The following is a 24,928-nucleotide window of genomic DNA, read 5'->3' as shown; positions in this document are numbered from 1 at the left end:
CCACTAATTTCTGAGAGATATCAGAGATTGATTATCAGTGGGGTTTATTTTCACTTTCTCAGGCCTTCTTTTTTGGCCAGATTCAGCCCTGTGGGACATTGTTCTGTGAAATCCAGCTCTCCTCTGTGCTGGGATTCTGCTGACCAGGAGACTGTTCGGAAAGCCTCAGCTACTGTTAACTGAAGTCAGTATTTTATGAATACTTTCTGTTGTAAGGTTAGTTATTGAGCCCTCTGAAGCTAAAGTGGCTGTACACTGGAAGACTCTGGAGATGGCACCCGAGCTCTCGCGCACTGCAAATGCTGAGAGATTGTTAACCGTTTGTAATCCAAGCACCAAGGTCCCAAGTGTGGTTTGGGCATAGACAAACCATCCTAGGTTTAACATCATAGGGGCTGTTTGTCTTGTTTACTGTTAGTTGGCTATTTGAAAGAATTGCTTAGTACTTCAGTACCCAAGAACTAGAATGAGCTGAGTTGCACCCAAAAGAATGGCTACCAATTTCAACAGTTGGCCTATTTGCAAATTTTAGTGAACTTCTGAGCAAATTGTAACCGGGAATAAGACTCATGCAAGGAGTGACTCGGGGTGCAAAGAGCAATATTATGGGTATCATTGTTAGAAACAAGAAGTGTCTGTTAACAATTCAGAAGTTTAAAGCAGCAGAGAGGAAGGGAAAGAACTAAAAAAGAGAACATGAAGATTAAAGCCTGACAGTCTTTGGTTCTAACTCTTTAGATTTTGTTCTGTAATTGCTGAGGGTGGAAGCTGTCTCTCTCAGGCCACTTGATCTAAAGGTCTCGGGTAGAAAATTAATCTCAGAATAATTTTCTTATTCTGAGATTGTCTTCTGGATGATTCTTAGGAATCCTCAATTTGGGGTCTCTAGCTGGACAGTCTTCCAGTAATTTGAGGAAGTGGTCTGTCATTGTTACTGAGAGCTGTGGATCCAAAGAGTTTTACTGCAGAACATGGCAAGGCCATTTCCATGGGAGCTCCAGTGCAGTCTTTCCCTAATGTTGCTTCAGAAATAGCCAAACACCTAATCTGAGAGCATGTAGAGCTGGTTAAGTATCTGGCAAGGGAAGATAGTTGTTTACATCAGTGATAAGGTTGAACAGCTCTGGAAAATTATTGTGTTAACCAGAATTATTACATCACATAATTTCTTTTTTTGTGATGGAAATAATTAAGATATAGTCTCTTAGCAACTTTGAAGTTTATAGTACACCGTGCTGTGCATAGATCTCCAGGATTGTTTTTATCTGCTGGTTGCAAGTTTTACCCTTAAACAATACCTCCCCAGTCCCTGAACCCCTGGTAACTGCTCTTCTGCTTTCTCTATTTACAGGAGACTGCACATGTAAATGATATTCTCTGTCTGATTTATCTCACCTAGCATAGTGTCTGGAGAAGGCAATGGCAACCCACTCCAGTACTCTTGTCTGGCAAATCCCATGGGTGGAGGAGCGTGGTAGGCTGCAATCCATGGGGTCGCTAGGAGTTGGACACGACTGAGCGACTTCACTTTCACTTTTCCATTTCATGCATTGGAGAAGGCAGTGGCAACCCACTCCAGTGTTCTTCCCTGGAGAATCCCAGGGATGGGGGAGCCTGGTGGGCTGCCATCTCTGGGGTCGCACAGAGTTGGACACGACTGAAGCGACTTAGCAGCAGCAGCAGCATAGTGTCTTCAAGATCCACATGTAATCCAAGTCATCACAAGTGGCAGGATTTCCTTCTTTCTCGTGGCTGAATAACATTGATCCTTTTTAGGTGGCCCATTACCCATCTTCACTGGACGCTTGTAAAATCTGCCGCTTGTCTCCACTTTTCTGAAATACCTAAATATTGTGTCTTGATGTGGGTGGGCTTTCATTTGTGATGGGAACTCATTGAACCCTTGCAGTGTTACAAATCCTGTCCTTCAGTTGCTAGAGTTTTCTTGAATTACTTTGTAAGTTTTCTGCCTCTCTTTTCTGTTCTTTTTTTTTTTTTGAAACTCCTAATTATTTGGATTCCCTGGACTGGTTCTCTGATATTCTCTGTTTTTCTTTCGCATTTCTCTGTGTTTTACTGCTGTTTCTTAGGCTCTGTCCTCAGTTTATCTTCTGCCTAGCCAGCTCTGCTTCCAGAGGGCTATTGTCTTCTCAGGTCTCAGCTTTGAGGATTTGACTCTGAAAATCCAGGTGGTGCTCAGCTTTCTATCAGCTTCTTTGGTTTTTTTTGATCTTGTCATCCGTTACTGTTTGTCCACTTTTGTTCTAGTTGCCAAATTTATATGCCATCTTCTTATAAGTTTGTGCCTTTTCCATAGTTTTAGTAGGGTGTAGGAGGGGAGTCAAGTTAGATATGTGTGTTCAGTACTCTGTTTTACCAGAACACTGCTCATTTTTGTAAGCACTCCTTTGCAGCCATTAACTTACCCGCCCCCCTCATCTGTTAAAGGCGAGTGTTCATCGTGGCTGTACCCTCCTCTTTTTGTTCGTGTCACATGACACACTTTCTCTAGCTTTGTTTGCTTATCTTTAAATGTAATAATTTTCTCTTGTCGTCCTCATTTGTTTTGTACACTCCTTGAGGTGAGGCACACATACTCTGCACCCTTTGGAGACAGCTGACGTGAAAGTTCTGCTCCCACCCCGCCTCTGAAAGCAGGCAGACCTCGGGGCTGTCTGCATGGTTCCATGATTTTACGCAGCTGCTGCTCATTTTGCTCTTCTCCAAGCAGCCAGACCCTGCCTGTGCCTCCGTATTTTTGTTCATGCTGTTCCGCCTTCCTAGGATGTCTCATGTAACTACTCATTTCTTTCCCCAGCCCCTCTTTCCTTTCCTGACAAGCTTCTTTAGTCTTAAGACATTCTGCTTAAGTATACTCTTGTAGAAGCTTTCCTTCAACCCTTCAAGGTATAGCTAAACATCCCCTGTGTTTATAGTACTTTATATAGAACCCTATACTGCAGTTATTATTGATAGTCTGACTACTACGACTAGATTGGGACTCCTTTTCCTCTCTAGTCTGCCTTTGTGGTTAAAGAAGTGTGCTCCACACATCACCAAGTACTGTTATATTATGATGGTAATTAGGTGAGTTTTAAGAGGTTGTTGCCTTTTTGATAATCACACATCTTTTAAGGTGTTTTTTTTTTTTTTTTAAGTATTCTCCCATTTACCTTTCTTTCTTATAACTTTTTAAAAAGATAAAACATGTAACTACTTGGGGTGAGGGAGAGAAATGATTGCAGATTCAAAATTTTTAGTTCATTTTGAAGAAATTTTCACAAGGCGGTTTTTAAAGAAGAGAAAGTCCAGAGGTGATTGTTAAGGGGGGTGAATGAGTTAGTCTTTGGTTTTTTTCTTTCCCCACTGCTCATTCTCTCCACAGAGGGCTCTAGTTTAGGAAGTCATCCTCAGCAGTAGATATAACAACCTGTCACACTCCTGGGTTGACCATCTGTTTAAATTAGTAGCTTGCACATGAACTGTCTAATCCCTGGTGGATTTATTCTGATCCCAATTTCATTTTGTTTTTGTGTCACTCTCTTTAATGCCCCCTTTAAGTTTTCAGACATCATTCCAACTTGGTGAACGTTAAGTATAGATATTCTTAATGTATTTTTAATATAATGTGTGCCCATTTGTGTGCTTTGCTAGAAAGTACTTGTAGATCTGATTGTCATAAAACAAATCTCTTTTCAGAAAGATAATGTCATTGGGATTTGTTTTTGCAACTAAAGATAAGGTGTAAATATGTAAGCAAAGATAAAGCCAAGCAGACTTAATAATTTAAAATAATAAAGTGTTAAATAAAATTAATTGATTTTCTAAGGAGTTACCCCTTTGTTCAGTCAAACCTTCGGTCTTTTCAGAACCCCAGCTCTATCACCCTGCCCTTTCTGTTAGTATTTGATCTCATTTCCAACATTGGAAAAATATGAAAGCCATCAGAATGAGAACTCCCTGGCTTTTGCCTCTGAACCCACCCCTCTGCACCTGTATCCTCCTTGGTCTTCCTGTTAGTGATATGATGGAGAAGCATTTGACCTCGCTTGCAATGTAGTCCCCCCCCCCCCCCACCATTTCAGTCTGCTTTTCTCCTTTTCCCCTCTCATTTCCTTTTCTCTGGGCTCTTCCTCTCAGTACTTAACATACTCGAGTCTGTTACATCTTAAGAAATGTTTAATCTGTGTACTACTCCAGCTGCTGCCTTATTTTATCACCTTCAAAGAATCACCTACGTCTCAGTTGACTTAATGCCCAAGTCATTGCTCAGCCTTCTGCAGTGTAGACTCTGCTGCTGCGTCACCGCAGCTATTTTTGCCTAGTCCAGCATCCCTCGGTGACTTCATCATTGCTAAATTCAGTGGACGCTGCTCAGTCCTCACCTTACTAGGCTTTTCTGCAGCTTTGGATACTGTTTACTATTCTGCCCATTTCTGAAATTCTTTTTCTTGCTATTCCTAGTCTCTGATCTCCCCTCATGTACTCTCCTGACTTGGATGATGGTATGTATACTCTAATATCTTCAGCTTTCTCTTTGGACGGGTCTCTTCAGCTTGGCACTCCCATGTAGGTGTCTCACAAGTATCAGACTCAGCCTGCAAACGGCGGAGCGCTCATCTTCCTGTTCCCTCTGACCTCCTGTGAATGATGCTGTTAGCTTGTTCCCTGAGGCAGATGACGACTCCTCCTTTCTCACCCCCAGGATTCTATGCTGTGGGCTGCAGTGCTGCCTCACGTGGCTCCAGCCATCTCCTCTGCAGCAGCCAGCATCACCTCTCACCTGAGTCATTCTGACACTGTTGACTTAACTGATCTCTCAGCCTCCTGTCCTTCTCCCCCCCACCCCCACCCCCAACACACACCTCCCTAGCATTCAAAAAGGGTAGGCAAAGATGTTTTCCCCAAAGGAGGATTGCTATTCTCCTGTTTAAAAATCTTGAATGGAGCACCTCCTCTTGTTCTTGGAGTAAAAAGACTTGTATGATCTGGTTCCTAATTATATCGCCAGCTTCATCTCCAGTTATTTAATGTGACTGTTTTTCAAATGCTTTTCCCTCCCTTCAGGTGACAAGGCACACTGTTTCCCTTTTAACACAGCACAGTTCTCAGAGTGTGATCTGGGAAGCCCTAGGTGTCCCCAAAATCCTTTCAGAGGATCTGCAGGGTCAACACTATTTTCACAATAGTGCTGTATTCTTTGCTTTTCCTCACTCTGATTCTCATGAGTGTACAGTGGGTTTTTCTCAAAGGTGACGAGGCAGGTGATGATGCCGTTGCTCTGATGGCTAGTGGGTATGTGCTTTTGTGGGCTGTGTTTTTAACAGTTCCCATTTTTAAATGCTAAGAGGGTTAATATTGATAGAACCTCTTCAGGGTCTTCATTGACACCCAAGAGAGAAAAAGGGTCCCGAGTCCAGAAGGTCTGAGGACTGTCTTTCAGGCCTTGGTTAGTTGGGATTTCCGCTGAGGAGACTTGGCTTGGGTCTCCACAGCGTGACTTTTGGGTCACCTCTGCGGGTTGCACCTTAGCACATATCCTGTGGTGGGTCGGTTAGTTACCTCTCACCGCCGGTACACACGGAAAGCTCCACCACAGAGGTGGGAACCCCAGTCAATCCCCAGTTCTGGAGACAGTGACTGCTCAGCAAACACAAACTGAGTGAATCTCTTTGAAGGTATCTGGGGATATGAACTACAACATGTTTTAAATCATAACCATTTTGTACTTCATGAGAGATGCATTCATTTCTTAACTTTTTTGACCCCTTAATATCTGAGTGGGTTTTAAGAAAGCAAGTTTTACTTTATATGCATTGTGTACATGTACACACATGTACACACACATAGGGAAGCGTACACATATTAAAGCAGAAAGAAGCTTACTTGGTGGAAGTCAGGAGCTTCATTTTGGAATCTTCTTTCTCCTGTGCAAATAAGCATAGAGCCTTGAACAGGTCTTTTTATTCCTTTGACTATAACTTCCCTCATCAAATAATGTGATTGTGCTGGATTATCTAAAAAGTTTTTCCTATGTGAGATTATGTGATTATATATGAAGGGTGTCAAAGTGTATGTGATTCCTATTTCTTTATATATATTAAAATGAATGTACATTTAGATTTATTTATATATTAAAATCACTTTGTTTTCACAGGAAAGATGATAAAGACTATGCTTTAAAACAAATAGAAGGAACCGGGATCTCTATGTCGGCATGTAGAGAAATAGCAGTAAGTGAAGCTCTTTTTTATCACCATTATCAACTGACTTATGCATATCAATTATATAAGTCTATGAATTGTATTTGTCACAAACACACATTAATTGAAAGTTGAGAAGTATTTTTCATATCAACTATTTATAGAAAAGTGTAAAGATGGTATGTAGTTCTAGCAAAAATTGCTATATAAATTAATTGATTTGGGATTAAGTCTCAGTTGTTTATATAAATAGATATATTTTCCAAAAAAAGTCACTAAATAGATAAGGATCCAGTTATTCTTATTTCATTGTGTGTAATAAAAGTATTTATTATAAGTTAATTCATATAAAATTCATGTTTCTATTTTAATAAGATGAAATTATTGCCATTACTTATGAACTTAAAATGAGATTATTTGATTTTCATTGTTTCTGTCTATTCTTTTGCATATGTAAAATTATGTACCCCCTTTTTTGGAAGTATATCATTGCCACACGGTAATTAAAATCTCATTTTGATTCCAAAGGAAAATATTCATGTTAATGCATTACCAAATAATTATTCATACATTTAAAGTGAGCTTTTACTTCAGTTTTTACCATTGGGAAACTATGGGTCCAGACTTATCTTTTCAGTCTCTAGTCAGAGTATTCTAAAATATGTATTATAATAGTCTTCACTTGTATTGCTTTCAGCCCTCTTTCTACAGATATAGGCTGTTATGGCCTGGAGGTATTAATTTAAATAATTTTACTCATTTAACAGCTTCTATACCATTGGGTTTTTAACTAATAGTCAATTATTTTGTATCATGTTGACAGCAACTAGACCAAGTTAAAGTATAGAAACTTAGAAAAGTCAAGAACCCTGGCCTTAAGTGTTTACACACTGATGAGAAAGGAGACTCATAACTCTTACAGGAACAATATAACAGGCACTGTGATAGAAGTGACTGGGAAAAGGGTATATATACATAACTAGAGAATCGAGGAGGGTTTCAGATTTTGGAGGCCATGTAAGTATTATCCCCACAAGGGAAGAATAGGAGTGAGATGGAGGGCGTTCTTAACCAAAGGTATGCTGTAATGAAAACTGTATTTCATTTCATTGATAAAATTCTCATACTCTTGAATCTTGAGGTAAGATATCTGTTCATTAACTGTCAGTTCTGCAACTTCTACTATTCTCTGTGTTCCAGTCAGTTGTAAAGAATTAAAATCCATTGCAATATGGTGAGTGATGCTGGACATCAGGATAGTGATGACCTTCGGAGGGGCAGAGAGGGAGCAGAAGGACAGACAAGGGAGCTTTCAGGATCTAGTGATGTTCTGTTTCTTGGTTTTGCCCTGGGTCTGGTCATGTGGGTTTCACGTGTGAAAACTCACTGAGCTGTGCACTTACCATTCATGTGCTTTCCTCTGTCTTTATTATTCATCAACAAAAAGTTTTTAAATCAACACTCCATTCATTTCAGAAACATTCTTAGCTTTTTATCTGTGTTGATAATTGTAAATGCAGTTAAGCACAGTAAGGAATACTCCTTATTTTTATTGTACTTGATAGTGGTTCTTCTACCTAAGGTGAGCAGAAATTTTTAATTTTGATAATGTCTTATTTGCTAGTTTTTTCCTTTTATGACTTGTTTTCTGTGTCTGGCTGAAGACATCTTCGTCTGTTTGCTGATTGTGAAGATATTTCCCTTTGTTTTCTTCTAAAGCCTTGCAATTTTAGCTTTTATTGTAAGTCTGTGATCTGTTCACTTCATTTCTATTTGTAGTCTGATGTAATGCTTGAATGTCTCCTCCCCTCTCTCCATGCGAATGTACAATTGTAGCATCATTTTTGGAAAAGACTCTTTCCCATTGAATTCCTTTGACATATTTGTAAAAAATGAAATGACTGTAAGTGTTGGACTATTTCTGGGCTCTATTCTGTTCCATTGATCTCTTTGTCTCTCCATGGCTGATTCCAGATCACTCTGCATCACACACATCAAGACTTGAAGTGAGGTGGTATAATGCCATCAGCTTTATTCTTTTGATTCAGGATTGTTTGGGCTATTTTAGGTTCTCTGAATTAGCATGTACATTGTTGAACTGGTTAGTCATTTTTATTTCTAAAAAATGCCTGCTGAGATTATGGTTTACATCAGTTCAGGGAGAACTGATATCTTAATAATACTTAAACTTCCAAGCCATGAATCTTAAGAAGGTATATTTTCCATTTTTAAGGTTTTTAAAAAATTTCTGTCAACAACGTTTTATAGTTTTTTAGTGTGGAGGCTTTACATAGTTGTTAAATTCATTCCTAAGGATTTTATGTTTTCTGTACTATGTATGTATTATTTTAAAATATTTTCTACTTCTTTGCTTCTGTACTTAGGATTGATTTTTTTAATGTTATAAGTTTTTTTAAATCAAATTTATTTAGATTTACCTGATTTACCCACTTACTTATGTATATCTTTTCTGAGTATTTCCTTCGTCCTAATTTTTTTTCTTTTCGGTTGTGCTGGGTCTTCGTCGCTGCGTGGACTTTTCTCTAGATGCGGTGTATGGGCTTCTTACTCGGTGGCTTCCGTTGTTGCGGAGCACGGGCTATAGGGCACACAGGCTTCAGCAGTTGGATCACGTGGGCTCAGGAGTTGTGTCTCTCGGGTTCTAGAGCACAGGCTCTGTAGTTGTGGTGCACGAGTTTAATTGCTCTGCGGCATGTGGGATCTTCCCAGGCCAGGGATCAAACCCATACCTCCTGCATTGGCAGGCAGGTTCTTTACCACTGAATCACAATGAAAGCCCTAAAATGCTATATATTATATAAATTATATTTCTAAATTCACTGGTAGGTTTGGTGATATCTTGGAATTTCCTACATAAATAATTATGTCATCTGTAAATGGGAATAGTTTTACTTCTTTCTGTCTGTATGCTTTTATTTTTCTCCTTTCCTATTGCATTGGCTAGAACCTCTCAGAAGATGTTGGATGGTGGTAAGAGCCAGCATCTTACTGCTTGTTCCCAGTCTTGGGGGAAAGTGTTTTCAGTGTTTCACCATCAAGTTAAATGCTAGCTATAGGCTTTTTACAGATACCATCAGCCAAGCTTTAGGAAGTTCCCTTTTTTTTTTGTAAATGGTAATGAATTTTGTCAAATGCTTTTTTCACGTGTCCTGAAATGACTGTATAGTTCTTCTGTATAGTTCTGTATACAGAATGACTGTATAGTGTTTCCTCTTACTGTTATATTGGCTGACTGCATTGATTACTTTCCTAATATTTATCCAATTTTACAGTTTTGAAATAATCCCTGCTTGATTATATATATCACTTGATTTGATTTACCAGTGTGCTGTTAAGGAGTGTTAGGTCTTCTGAAGAATGTTAGTCTATGATTATCATTCTTGTACTGCCTTTGTCTTCGGTGTTGAAGTTGTGCTGTCCTCACAGAGCAAGTCAGGCAGCCTTTCTTCATCCTCTGTATTCTGATAGTTTCCGTGCAGTTGGCAGTTATTTTTCCTCAGATGCTTGACAGAATTCACAAACTATATATTTTCACATTTAGCATTTTGTGTTTAAGTTGTATTTTTTATGTAATTTTTCATTTTGTTTAAGTTATTGAATTTACTGGCACAAGGTTAAGAATATTGTCTTACTGTCTTTCATAAATGTAGCTTCTATAGTGGTGTCCCTGTTTCATTGTGGACTTGGTAATTTGTGTTCTCTGTGTCATTGATTTTTGCTCTTAAACTTTATTATCTCTTCTACTTATTTTTGGCCTGCTTTTCTTATCTTCTTAAGGTGGACCATTAGGTCATAGATATTTTAAAAAACTATTGTTTTCTAATAAGGCAATGAAGACTATAAGTTTGCCCCTAAGCTATGTTTTTCTTCATTTTTTTCTTGAGAAATTTTGTCACATTGTATTATTATCATCACATAGTACAATTTCCATTTTCTTTCTGAGTTTTTTCTTTTATTCATGGGTTATTTAGAAATATATGGTTTAATTTTTAAATATGTGAGGCTTTCCAGATAGTTTATTGTTGATTACTAGTTTTTTCCCCCACAACTGGTCTCCTTGTTCCTCTCATAGCTCACTGCCTCACAGGGTTGCAGAGAGTGGTTAAGACCCTACCCAGATTACCCAGGCTCTTATCTTGGCTTTGGACTTCCCTCATAGCTCAGTTGGTAAAGAATCCGCCTGCAGTGCAGGAGACCTGGGTTCGATCCCTGGGTTGGGAAGATCCCCTGAAGAAGGGAATGGCTACCCACTCCAGTATTCTGGCCTGGAGAATTCCATGGACTGTATAGTCCACAGGGTTGCAGAGTCGGACATGACTGAGAGACTTTCACTTCACTTGTTACCCTGGCTTTACCACTTACCTGGCTTGTAGGACCCAAAGCAGGTTCAGGTTACCTCATTTCCCTGTTTTAGTTTCCTCTTTGTAAAATGAGAGCAGTGGTATCTCATAGGGTTTCTGTGCATGAGGAGCGTTGGTCACTTCTTAGGGCACGGTGAGCTCTGGGTACCTGTTGGCTCCTCAGTAGATGCCAGTCGTCATTGCGGCAGCCACAGCGTGCAGATGGCCTGCCCACTTGAATTTATCTGCTGCCAGAGGACTTCTGTGGAAGGTCTCAGCACATTTTATATCCCAGAACCTTGTGTAGCACCTACCACAGGGCCTGGTGTGTGGCAGGTGTTGGGTAAATGAGCCCTGCTAAATGTAGTGCAGCTCCCTGGAAGTGCGTGAGTGTAAATATTTACTTAGAGGCAGCTCCTCACAGAGACTCAGCTCCAGCCAGCTCCAATCCCTCAGTGACCCAGCTCCCAGGAGAGCGTGTTGTACGTACTCAGTAGTGATAGCTATTTACTGTACTAGTTTGCCCAGGCTGCCACAACAGAATGCTACAGACTGGGGGACTTCAACAACCCAGAACCTTGTTTTCTTAGTGGTGGAGGGTGCCTGCACAGTTGGTTTCCTGTGAGACCTCTCCTTGGTTTGCAAACGGCCACCCTCTTGTGGCCTCTTCATGAGGTCATCTCTCTCTGCGTCTAATCTCCTTTTCTTATAAGGTCATCATTCTGATTCGATTAGGGCCCATCCTACTGACCTCATTTTACTTTTACTGCCTCTTTCAGGGTCTCATCTCCAAATAGAATCATTCTGAGGGCCCCGGGATTAGGGTTTCAACACAAGAATTTGCAAACACAAACTCAGTTAAGTCCGTAACACTTGTATTACTACTATAATAATCATACTTACTCACTAGTAAAATCATTGCCCTCAAAGACTTAATATTTGACCAATCAGATGGATTTTCTTAAAAATAGAAGTGAATTGATTTTTTTGATGAAAGCATTGATGTTAGTCCACAGTTCAGAAGCCAAAGGGTGTGTTGACGATGCCTTTAGCTGATACATTTTGTTTATTCATGAATTCAGTTATTCATGTATTCACCAGGTGTTTAATGAATACCTTTCAAGTACCAGGCAGTGTGCTTGAAACTAGCAGTTCCGTGATAATCAAAACACAGTACCTGCCACTGTCCAGTTCACAGCCTAGTATATATTTAAAATATCTGTGTCTCTGGATGAAGAATTACTGCCTCTGGGGGCTTGGTCTTAGGCGGTGTTGGTATTAGACCACAGAGTGTTGGATTTGTATTTTAGAAATTAATTAACTTTGAAAGCATTTAAATCCTGATTCTAACCACTACTTATGAATGTGACCTTGAGCAAATTATTTAATCTCCTTACACCACCATTTCCTCTTTGTAAAACAGAAGCAGTATAAATATTTCATAGGGTAATTCATGATGGAGTGAGATAGTGCATGTCACATACTTGGTCCCATTCTTGGCACCTGGGAAGAGCTCAGTAAAATGGTTGCTGCTGTTTTCTTTTTAGTACAGTAACTAAAAAGGTGAGATTCAGGCGACACCTGAGAATAACCTACTTATATGTAGGTTTCTAATAATTTGAGAGAGCTTTTGCCAAAGCTTTGGAGTTTGTTTGTTATAATTTCCACCCTGATGGTTTCCAGAGAGGATTTGAAATCGCTGCCCAGCTGAGAAGTGTGTTCCAGTTGTGAGGTAATGGAGAAAACACTGACCCAGAACTGAGATGAACTTAGCGCTAGGTCCCCTCCTCCAGCCAGCCGACTGGTCCCTAGTGACCCCAGAGTCCCGGCTTTCCTGCATCAGATTCTTGGCCTTGTTTGTTAATTAGCAAATAGTTCTAGATATTGGGCTTAAGTTTCAGAGAATTTGTATTTAATCTCTAGAGTTTCGTAAGTTTGAAGTTTTGTTCTAAAAGTAGAAATATATAACTTGAATTTAATCTTGTTCCTAAATAGAATAATCATTTTCCAAAGAATAATTGTTCATATAAATGACTTCATATATAGTCCATTCGTAGTCTTTGTTTTGTGAATTCATTTCAGAGCCCCTAATACATTATTAACATTACATTTACTTGATACCTGTTCTGGTGACAGTATTCTTATAAAAGATATTGAAGTCCTAAGTTCTAAGACCTTGACTTTCTCACAGATCTGTCATGTCTTTGGAACACATTTGCAGGGCACGGTGTAAATCATTTCTAACTGATAAAGACAGAATATCAGGCTTCATGAGAAGTTTTTTCTTATTGTTGCTGTTTTATTTGTTTTTGCTTGGTGGAGGGGGAATGCTGATGGATTATTAGGGCCACTTGGGTTGCTAAACGGAGATAAAATAAGGAGATACGAGGTTTTAAATAGAAGAATGTCCTTCTAGGAGATGACAAGGGTTAATAAGCCCTTGAAAGTGTGTTCTACTTGGTTGTTTCTGTTTGTACAAGCTCTTTATTATTTTATGAAACATTTATAAAATTTTAATCAACTTTACTTTGTAATGTAAATACCTAGGAAAATAGGTACTGTATCTCACAGAATTACAGATCTTAATTCTCATCTGGTATTCAGTGGTGATGAATGTTGTTTTGTTGTGTTTTCTTATGTTGCTGTTACAGTTGTCCCTTTGTATCCATGGATTCAACCAACTGCAAGTAGGAAATATTTGGGGGAAGAAATTTCCAGAAAGTTCCAAAAAGCAAAATTTGAATCTACCATGCTCCAGCAACTATTTGTGTAGTATTTACATTGTATTAGATATTTTAAGTAATCTAAAGATGATTTTAAGTATATGGGAGGATGTGCATAGGTTATATGCAGATATTGTACCATTCTACATAAGGAACTTGAGCACTGGGGCATTTGGGTACCCACGTGGGGTGGGATATTGGGGAGTCCTGGAATCAGACCCCCTCTGATATTGAGGGACAACTATAGGTAGTTTTTCAAAGAATTACAAACTACAGATTTAAGTGTATTGTTGTGTGATGTCAAAACATAGACAACTAGTGGAATGGAAGAAAATATTTGTAAATCATATACTGCTAAAGGATTAATGTCTACACTATATAAGGAAATACAACTCAATAACAACATCAAAAAACCCAGTTCAAAAATAGGCAGTGGACTTGAATAGACATTACGATAAAGACTTGAATAGACATTTCTCCAAGGAAGATATACCAATAAGCACATGAAAAGATACTTAACACCATGAGTCATTCGGGAGTGCAAATCAAAGCCACAGCAGATACCACATCATACCTATTAGGACGTGGCTATTATAAAAAAAATTGTAGAAGGTAAATAAACGTTGATGAGGGTGTGGAGAAATTGGAACTCTCAACACATTGCTGATGGGAATGTAAACGGTGAAACTACTGTGAAAACCAGTTTGGTGGTTCCTGGAAAAGTTAAACATAGAGTCATCATATGATCTCGCCGTTCCCCTCCTAGGTATTTACTCAAAGAACTGAAAGGAGGAATTTGAGTACTCATACACCAGCGTTCATAGCAGCATTATTCACAGTAGCCAAAATGTGGAAATAACCAGTGACTGTTAGCTGATGAATGAATAAGCAAAATGTGTATATATGGAATGGAACGTACCCAGCCATAAAAAGCAATGAAATTTTGATATATGTTACACCGTGGATAAACCTTAAAGACTTAAGTTATGCTTAGTGAAATAAGCCAGACACAAAAGGACAAATAATGATTCTACTTATGTGAGGCACCTAGAATAGGCAAATTCATAGAGACAGAAAGTAGAATAAAGGTTACCAGGGGCTCACAGGGAGAGAAAAGTGGGGAGTTATCGCTTAACAGGTACAGAATTTCTGTTTAGGATGATAAAATGGTTCTAAAATGGATGTTTCAGGATGGCTGCATAGCATTGTGAGAGTGCTTATGCTACTGAATTGAACCCTTAAAAATGGTTAAAATGGTAATTTCTTAAAAATTTACTTATTAAAAAATGTTTACAACATAATATTTTAACATTATATTTATTTTTAATTGAAGGATAATTGCTTTACACTGTTACGTTGGTTTCTGCCATACATCAACATGAATCAACCATAGGTATCCATATGTTCCCTCCCTCTTGAACCCAACTCCTACCCCATCCCACCCCGCTAGGTTATCAGGGAGCACCAGGTTGAATTCCCTGTGTTATATAGCAGCTTCTCATTAGCTATCTATTTTACATATGGTAACGTATATATTTCAGTCCTGCTGTTTGAATTCTCCTACCCTCTCCTGCCCCCAGTGTGTCTATAAATCTGTTGTTCTCTATGTCTGAGTCTCTATTCACGCCCTGAAGATAGGTTCATCAGTAGCATAAAATGGTAATTTTTACATTGTATATATTTTACCATAATAAAAACATTAAGGAAGCCGACTGAACAATAACAAAACTGACAGATTTACACAATTATATCTTTTCGGTATCTTTTGCCCACAGATTTGTATTCATTTGTATGGGCATCTCAAAATTGTATGGGTATTTATTAGATTTTTAGGATTGAGTACCATTAGGTTTGTATTGCCTTTGAGTTACAAACAGTGTGGGGTTTTTCATGTTACTTTTATGACAAAGATTTTTAATGACTCCCCTTTGTTTTGCAGCTACTTCGAGAACTTAAGCACCCAAATGTCATCTCTCTTCAAAAGGTGTTTCTGTCTCACGCAGACAGGAAAGTGTGGCTTCTGTTTGACTATGCTGAACATGACCTCTGGGTAAGGCGCACTGTGGTGGATGTGGGGCAGTGGTTTCAGTCAGGGATCAACAGGACTAACTAGAGACAATTTGGGGAGCTCATCGTAGTAATAGAGTTATTATTTTAAGATAAAAGGGATCTCAGAATGTTTTTGAGAAAGTATGAAGGCTAGAGTATTGCTTTGTATTTTTACTTTTGTTCTTATCAGTTTGACATGCTGCAGAGAACAAAAGAATCTGAAGAGTATAAACAGCTCTTTAATATTGTTTTCCTAGCTGTGGATTTTGACAACATAAAAAAAAGTAACAGTAATAACTGTTTTGTTGTAAAGTTTAAAAGCGGTGTATTTCCTTTTATTCTGTAGTGAAGGGAATCTAAGATGAGAAGGTGATAATACCTTGTGTAGGGACCTGAGTATGTTGTGTTTATTGGGAGAACTAGATTGAGGTTTGGGCTTCCCTGGTGGCTCAGCTGGTAAAGAATCTGCCTGCAGTGCAGGAGATGTGGGTTTGATCCCTGGATTGGGAAGATCCCCTGGAGAAGGGGAAGGCTACCCATTCCAGTATTCTGGCCTGGAAAATTTCATGGACGGACTAGATAGATAGATAGATAGATAGATATAGTCCTTGTGGTCTCAAAGAGTCGCACACAATTGAGCAACTTAGATTCACTCACGTGGATTGAGATTTAGTGGGCCTATTTGTCAAATGACAGAGGGCAAATCTCTTAATGATTCTGAAGGGGTAGCTTCCCCATCTGTAAAATATAATACTTTTACTGCTTTTTTTTTTACAAGTAAATAATGTCCAGTATTGTGTCGTTAATTAATTAACAACTACTTCACTATTGTGAAATATATTTTTATGCTATTTAATACATAATAAGTTCTTTAAATATTTTGCTATGTTTTGCATCCTGTCTATACTTACTGAATTAGCATGGCTGTGCATTTATTGAGCTAAATAAAAAGAGAAAACATATGCAAGGGATTACTGTATCCTGGCTCAATTTCAGAATCTTCAAAATATATCTTTTCATTCAGCTGTAGTTCATAAATGGAAGTACAAAATTTTGAAATAAAGCTAGCACAAATCTCAGTAAAACTGTGTAAAAGGAAATTTACCTTCTGAAAATAATGAAAGTTTCAAACTCTTTTGCTAATTTCCAGATGAATCCTCATTTCCGTCATTTTAACTTTAACAGACTCCAGAAATTGAAACTTATTTTGGTTTCATATGCTTTCAGATTTATTTTTTAAAAAAAGTTTTTTCGTATTGTTTGTAGATTGCTATTTTACATGACTAAACGTGATTTGATTCAATTTATTTTTATATAAGTTACCTGGAAAGAACTATTTTCAAACAAAATAGACACATGAAATTTTCCCTCTTTTATGAGACTATTGCCCAAGGTTCGTGATAGTTTTTGTTGGCTTCTATTATTGTAAAAGAAATCTAATCAAATCAAATTCGGATTCTGTTAATAAAAGTTCATTAAATTGGAGTGGCCAGTATTGAACACTCATCATATTTAAGTGTAATATAAAATCAAATTATATAATCCAAATTTATGAGAAAATTTCCAGGCTAGTTGATAAGCATGGTATGTAATCAGACATACTTGAGCATAGGAGATAGTATTGTATTCAACATGTTTTCTAGCAAAACTGGAATGTAATATTTAATTTTATGTGTAGGTATAATAATTATACTTTAATAAATTAAGCTGCATGTAATGTGTGTATATGGAGAAGGAAATGGCAACCCACTCCAGTATTGTTGCCTAGGGAATGCCAGGGTCAGAGGAGCCTGGTGGGCTGCCATCTGTGGGGTCGCACAGAGTTGGACACAACTGAAGCGACTTAGCAGCACAGCAGAATGTGTGTATAGAGTCACTACTGGCTTTATCAACTCATGTAAGCCAAATAAGCATTTCTAGTGCTCATTTTAATAAAAACCAAATGATTCAGTTTACTAAAACTACTTTTTATCCATTTCATTTTCTTATTTTAATTGGAATATTGAAATAGCTGGGGTAAGGCAGCAAAGGCAAAAAGAATAAAAAGTCATTTTAAAAAATTACTTAGGTGTTGGTGAAATCTTATGGTATGCATATTGCATATTTGTTATATAACCCAGGAATAAAAGTGAAGGTAAGAATTTCTCCACTGTAGTTTTTGTAGCTATAAAATATTGGTAAAGAAGTAATTTGTAATACCTTAATGAAAATACTGCCTAAAGAAATGTATATGGCATCAACTTATTATCTTACCTCCCCTGCATGTTTGTTCCTTTCATTCTTACTCTGGCAGGTTTTAATGTTCTTTTTTTAATGTATCTTAATTTTTTTTTTTAAGCTCTGAGAGCTGCTGGTTCTTCTTAAGGTGATGTGACTTGGATAGTTCTTTGAATAGGTGACAAAACAGTCTAGATTATTAGGACTTACTATAGCTCTGTTTTGTTTGCCTGTTCTTAAGTACTTCAAAAAAATGACTGAGAAGAAAATTAAAATAATATCATGCTTCTACTAAAGGATAGATTAATCATACTAAATTGATTAATCATACTACATACTACTAAAGGCACTAACTGATACCCTTTACCTTCCCAAATATAGGCCTTTGCTCTGTATTTTTTCTTTGGAAAATAAGACTCCTTCACTCATTAGTCATTTGTTATTTCTTACCCATTTTCTACTTCTGTATCTTAAGAAAAGGGAAATGAAAAGGTTAAGTTCTACTATTAAATAATAGTTATACTATTAAAATAATCACTCCTGTTTTAATTATTTTACTAAGTTCAAGAATACACCTAATATGCAGTCAGATACTGGCCAGGAGTCTGCTCTAGTGTCTGTTAGATTCGGGCCTATGCCCAGTGGTATGCACAGCAGAGTTGGCTGCAGCTGATTTCTAGATTTTCTTGCAGTTTGAGTGCTTTCATTACAATGAAGACATCTGTCGAGAGTTTGAAACATTGGATCTTGTTTCTGTTGAGGTACATTTATTTGTAAAATGATTTTTCTATTTATAAAGTGGCATTATGTTTACTGGATGTCCACTAACATTATACCTAGAAAGCTTTGCTAGATGTTTCAAGGCCATTTTTTCTCCCCTCGTCTGAAGCATTCATATTTCTAAATATTATATATGACCAGAGATATGTACTGGTCATTTACATATTATTCCTTTGTGCTTCTGTGTACTTAATTGAAATATTTTTCCATTTGCTTTCTTTATAACCCAGTTGTGGTAAATAGTTAGCACACCTATGCTATGTCAACCAGCCAAAACTCTCTTTTTTTCTTTCTTTCATTTAATACACATTTTATTCACTGCCGAATAACAGATATTTGTTTCTTGAAAATTTTCACTAAACAGGTCAAGTAACTCTGAAAGTAATTTTTAATTATACTTTAAAAATAAAATCACATTACTTTCTACTTCTTTGTTGTAATTTATTTTCTGAGGCCCTATCCCATGCTCAGGAAATGACTTTTTAGCTGTAGTTATTTAAGGTTATTTATGCTATCCAGCAGAATGTGAAATGATATTTTCAGTATCTTTGGAAATCCCTGAGTATTTCTTTTTCAGTTAGGAAAATATTATTTATCAAACTATCTTTCCTTCTTTTCTTTTTTAAGCTTCTGGTGATATTTTTCTTTCTTTCAGCATATAATCAAGTTTCACAGAGCTTCTAAAGCAAACAAGAAGCCAGTTCAGTTACCTCGGGGGATGGTGAAGTCACTATTGTATCAGATTCTGGATGGGATCCACTACCTGCATGCTAACTGGGTGTTGCACAGGGATTTGGTAAGTTGAAACGTAGTTAGGTGTAAGCTAGAAAGATGCACTTGTGAGTTGGGTGATATATCTAGATGTTAGTGCTGTACAGGCCTGCAGACCTTACAGGGGAAGCAGGAATGCTACGGTCTCAAAACTAGCCCAGCCTAGTGCTTCTGTGTGATGTCCCCTACTTCGGGACATACATGAGCTGGTGCTTAAGAGGTGAAAGAGGCCACACTGGTTTTGGTAAGCTTTTAAGTCTGTAAATAAAGCATTGGCTTGCTTTACATTGATTATTAGATGCCAGACAAACTCTGGAAGTTGGTGTATTTATGAATAACTTGAAAATACAACCTTTGGAGCCTACTGCATATGAAGTTGAATATTAGAAGAGAAGTGTTCAAGTGCTTGTTTTTTGAACCCCACTATATTAGTAGCAGTCTCTCAGCCAATAGCCTTTATTAATCATGATTGGATACATTATTAAGAAGCCTTGCCATGTTAAGGTACACTAAATTCGTAAGAATTCAGAAACTTCAGAAATTGACTTTATTTTTATTTTATATCGCAGAATAGTGTATTCCCTTAAAAAAAAAGTATAGCATTAAATTGTTGATTAAATTGTGCTTGTTCATGAAAGCTTTATATATTTAAATCATTTAAATTTCAGATTCCTGTTTACCCCTTTGATATTGCATAATTACATTGTGTTTTTGTTCTTTTCTTTGTAAATGTAGTGACTCTAGTGAGGTTTGTAGCAATGCCTTCATTTCAAGCAGTTATAGACACAGTGCTGGAAGCTGTGGCGTGGTCTCTGATCACATGTGTACTTAGGAGAAGTCTCCATCCGGATAAGGTGGAGCCACTCTGCCCTCACATGTGTGCTCTTTGCCGGGTGCTCTGTGTTTAATACATTCGTCTCTGCCTTCAGTCAGGTGTTGTAGTTTCTGGTTCTTTCATCTGTCTTCAGTAAATCTCCTTGAAATACATTTAGTGGCAGTTATTTTATCTCCAGTTCTCAAGCCTAGAAAAAGCATTTACAGTAGGACCAGTAACACATCAGAAGTTTGGTTGAAATAACTTTTTATCTTATGCAAACTTTATTTTTAATAGAAGTAGGATATTTATAAGCAGTGAATTTACAGAACATAAATATGAAAAATCCTTTGTCTCTTTATGAAAATGAAAATAAATTTCAACTTTTAGAAGAGTCAGCTTAGGGGAAAACTGTTACTACTTTTGAGCTCCTGACATTTTTCATGATTTTAAAAGAATGGAATCTGGTTAAAGGGCATTTTTCTCCCTTAGAGTTAATTATGCTAAGATAATGTTGATTTTTTAATTTAAATATTTTCTCATCACTAAAATATGTATGTTCATTAGATGAACACAAACTGATTTTAAACCAGTATTTAATTTTTATATTAATATGTAATATACCTCCTCTGTCCATGGAATTCTCCATGCAAGAATCTAATGTATAATGTACCTTCTCTGTTCATGGGATTCTCCAGGCAAGAACACTGGAGGAGTGGGTTGCCATTCCCTTCTCCAGGGTATCTTTGCAATCCAGCGATCAAACCTGGGTCTCCTGCATTGGCAGGTGGATTCTTTACCATCTGAGCCACCAGGGAAGCCCCATAATATACCTGAACTGCTTACATTAGTGTTAACTACACTATGAAATAATGAAAGTAATGAAAATAGTTTTGAAGTCTGATTTCTTTTGGGAGAGTTCTTTCTGTTGACACAGCCTGAACAGTTGTCTTTGGCATAGAGACAGTGCCAGGCAGGTCATTTCAGAAGTGTGTGTTTGTGGTGCCCCCGGAGACAGGGCGTGGAGCAGTGTGCCCAGGTGCAGGTGACAAAGGAACACGCTGTGTGCAGCTGATTTAAAAGTAATAATGAAACAAACTAAAAGTAGTCACACTTCATTATTACCAGATACTCGCAATTCTGAACAGTATCGGGGTAAAATATTCCTGTTCACTGAAGCAGATCCCTCCTGGTGCTGTACCCCCTCTTGCTAGGCCACTGCCATCTGTTTAGAAGTGTGTTCATCCACAATCTTTTCTAAACTGTAATCAATTATTTGTCTGCTGCTGCCTCCTTTGACTTTCCGTCTGAAGCATGGTTTCCTGTAATGTCTATGCTTGGCTTCTTAGTGCTCTTTCCAAACGCCTGACCCTTCTGTGCATCACAGGCCCACTGACCATTCTCTCAGTGAAGTGATAACCTCCTCCCCTAGGCTGGATCTTACTGGTTCAGGTCCCTGCCTCTTGAATTATTCTTCAGTTCTTGAAGGAAAGATTCATAATCATAGTTTTTATTAAAATTGTGCCTACCTTCCTGCCAACTGAAAATCAAATTTTGGAGTTTGATTGATAGTGTATAATTTTTCAACTACAGCTACATAAGATATTCATATATATAGTATTAAAAGTATTTACTCTGAAGAATATTCTTTAGAAGCTGTATGACATGACATTTTTTAAAAAATCTTTCCTCAAGCAGTTATTATTTGCAGTATAATTACTAGTTAATTATGTTATTTGCTCCTCTTCAGTCAGGTTTAGATGAAATGAGGTGATACCAACCTTAGCAGACCTACGTAGATTTCTAATGTTAAGAATTGGACAAGTTGGTTAAGGTGCTGACTTGCCACATGAAGCTTCATATCAAGGTAGAAAATTAACATAGACCCCCTAAAAACACCATTTGAAAATAGTCCAGAGTGTTACTGAAGCTTTTGCTTAATAAAATTGGCTTTATTGTTAATAGAAACACTGATTTGAGTTGATAGAGTTATGGAGTTCTTTGGTTGATATGTATAGTTAACTTTACCATTTAATAAATAAAAGTTAATTTTGTCACTACTGATCATTATGTAGTAGCAAATCAGTAACTGAGGTCTGTCATCCTCCACAGGAAATATACTTGATAATTCTGGAACTCTTGTTGGGCTGAATGTAGTAATAAGTACACATGTGCAGATGTTCTAAGAAATGGGCTGGAAAGGAAAACTATGCAGTATTTGTGAGATAATTTATGAATTTAAAGTAAACTGGAGAGAGAAATAAAAACAGTAGTGTGTGTAAGGTAACTTGACTCTTTCTTTGGGACTGCGTCCTTCCCCTCTCTTCTCATATTCTCCTCTCCTTGGAAATGAAAGTTGTTTGACTAGCAGTCTATAGTCCTGGTTCTGGCATTACCACCTGTATTAATCATTGTTCTCGGGTCTGTGTAGAGAGAACTGGGTCTGTGTGGAGAGAGTAAGGTTTCTCCTAAGCACTTCCGTCAGGCAGTTGTGGAGGCAGGGTCAGTCCAGAAGCTGCAGGTCAGGCTGGCAGGTTTGGCAAACCCAAGGCAAGAGGTGCACTTGAGTCCAGAGTCAGGCCACTGGCAGAACTCCTTTTTGTTTTGGGGTGAGGCCCACCCACACTATGGAGGGTGATCCCACTTAACTCAGAGTCCACAAATTTAAATGTTAATCTCATCTAAAAACACCTTGATAGAAAACATCCAGAATACTCTTTGACCAGATGTACAGGCACTATGGTCCAGCCAAGGTGACACCCAAAATAGCCATCCTATTTAAACGGGTCAACTGAGACACGTGCAACGTGGGAAGAGGTATTTCAGGGTTGTGTTGTCCATATTCTCCCCCGCCTCAGCCCCCCAGTTATCTGCTTACATAAAATAGGAGTGTTCTGTTGAGTTAAGGAATATTAAGTTTTTTGGTTTTTTTTTTTTTTTTTTTTTTGCCTTATGTATCATAAAGAGAAACTAAGTGTGAAATATTAGGAAAGCTTCAAGTAAAGATATGTTTTAATGACTCAAAATAAGAATAAGTTTGAAGTCCATTAGCCTAATTGATTGGTGGTTTTTTCCTGAGCCCAGTCTAGTAAAAAGCTTGAAGCACCAAAGTCATATTCGATCCTTTTTGTGTAGAAGCCAGGCTTGATCCAGCAGTGGTGACTGAACTCCCCTTTGAGATGCAGTCCTCTGGGATTGAGTTAGAGCACATGGGCAAGGGTGTGACCACCAGTGACTCCACTGTGACCTATTTGAGGATGTCCAGCCAGTTCACTGTCTAGGCTCTATCAGTGGAAATGATTATTTTTTTAATAAAACTTTCTAAATTTTGTCATTGTTTTCTTGTGCAATTGTGAAATTTCAAACTCAGTAATTTTTCTTTTCCTAGGGAAAATTCTGTGATAGATTAAGAATTTGAAAAACACTTCTCACCAGTATGCATGCTGCCAAATTGAAGATTAAAAACACCACTATGGTCTGGCTCCAGTCTCCTGTTTTTCTTTTATCTCATTCTTTATATTTATTTTCCAGTCAACCCAGAGGTTGTCCTGCCTGTCTAAATGCCTTCCTCCCTTCATCTCCAGCATTTGAAATTCTGTTCATCCTTTAAAGCTCTGCTCCTGCTACCTCATCAGAAAAGCCCCTAGCACCCACCACGCCAGTCACACTAGCTGAGACTGAGAATGTTTACTTCTAAACCCTGTAGCATTATTTTGAAGTGCCCCTGGGGTGCTTACTAGTTGGGTAATTGTACTCCTCTATCTGATGGTAAGTTCCTGAGGGCAAAGACTGGGACTTCTTGTATCTTTGTAGACTTCCCAGTGCCTGTGGAATACACAGTAATATATACAGTATTGCTTACACGGGGTGAATGAACGAACTAGCCCATCTGTAACAGAAGCAAAGTGGTCTCCAAGGTTATTCCCCATAGCTTATCTCCAGTGTTACCTGACACTTCTCTGTATCTAGGGACGCACACAGACTCTGCTGCATTTCTTGCCTTCACTCCCTCTTATCTCTGCTATGATTTAGTGCAGTGAAACAGTGCAGAAAAAATTCTTTTCTATTCATACCACATTTTAAGTCCTTTCAGCAGCCTTCTTTCCACTGAAAAGAACTCAGCTCTTATCAGTTAGTTCAGAGACCATTCAGCTAATGACAGTGATCTGTCGATCTCATCCATCGCGCCCTTCCTCTCCCCCAGATTTTTGTTCCGCCCGGGGAGACCTATTTCTTGGCCCTTTGTCTGTCTGTTCTGATGTTCACTTTATGTCATTTATTTTTTCCAATTTTTCTCCTTTAATCTTAAGGGTGGAACGTTTTCATCATTGTTGATTTACATCCCTCACTTTTTTCTTTCCACAACTTCTGGAAGTCCCTTCTGTGTGAATTATTCTTTTAATCGTTAATGGGGTGGGGGTGGGCATGCCTCTCTTCTGTACATTCCAACTATTCTGAACTTGCATCGCCAATGTTTCACTTTAATCCTACATTTAGCAGACCAGGTCATTTCTAATCACCATGTCAGTGTTTTAATTTCTAGCTGATAGTTGTTCTTTTAAAATTTTCTAGTGAATGTATTGTTGGCTGAATTTTGTGCTTTTTGTTGAAAATATTCATTCAGCTGTATCAGACTTAACATAGAAATGATTTATAGTCAAATCAAATGATTTACTTGTATTTAAGTAAGTATTAAAGACTTGTGCTTTTGACTTGTTTCCTAAGGAATTTAATAGAGAGTAGAGAAGTAGTTATTATGACTTACCTGCTTGCCATTAACTTTCATTAAGTGTATATCAGTTATCATATGGTCATTAATGTGTTCCATTTTTTAAAAAATCTAGTATTCCCCCCAAATTTCATTTTAATTACCACTTTAATGATTTTATCATAGTGGTAATTAACTTGGAGCTCCCAGGCACATAGGCTATATTTTCATCCTCTTGCACCAAATGGATAATGTAATATATACTATAACTTCTGTAATTTTTTTCCTTTTTTCCTTTAAGC

At 37.8% G+C, this 24,928-nt stretch overlaps 1 protein-coding gene across 4 annotated transcripts in view; it reads left to right on the top strand.

Annotated features, from left to right (window-relative positions):
• CDK8 (cyclin dependent kinase 8) overlaps window positions 1-24,928 on the top strand; it is a 72,623-nt gene that overhangs the window by 17,917 nt on the left and 29,778 nt on the right. For 3 of the 4 annotated variants that reach the window (XM_061434921.1, XM_061434920.1, XM_061434919.1), the window contains exons 2-4: window positions 6,158-6,233; window positions 15,227-15,337; window positions 18,989-19,129. In XM_061434921.1, coding sequence (XP_061290905.1) covers window positions 6,158-6,233; window positions 15,227-15,337; window positions 18,989-19,129 — 328 coding nt within the window. Of the gene's footprint in view, window positions 1-6,157; window positions 6,234-15,226; window positions 15,338-18,988; window positions 19,130-24,928 lie in introns of those variants that run through there. The other variant, XM_061434922.1, reaches the window with a different exon arrangement.

Source organism: Bos javanicus, chromosome 12, assembly GCF_032452875.1.
Source record: "Bos javanicus breed banteng chromosome 12, ARS-OSU_banteng_1.0, whole genome shotgun sequence".
NCBI classification, from domain to species: Eukaryota; Metazoa; Chordata; class Mammalia; order Artiodactyla; family Bovidae; genus Bos; species Bos javanicus.
This window is presented reverse-complemented; position numbering and strand designations above follow the sequence as displayed.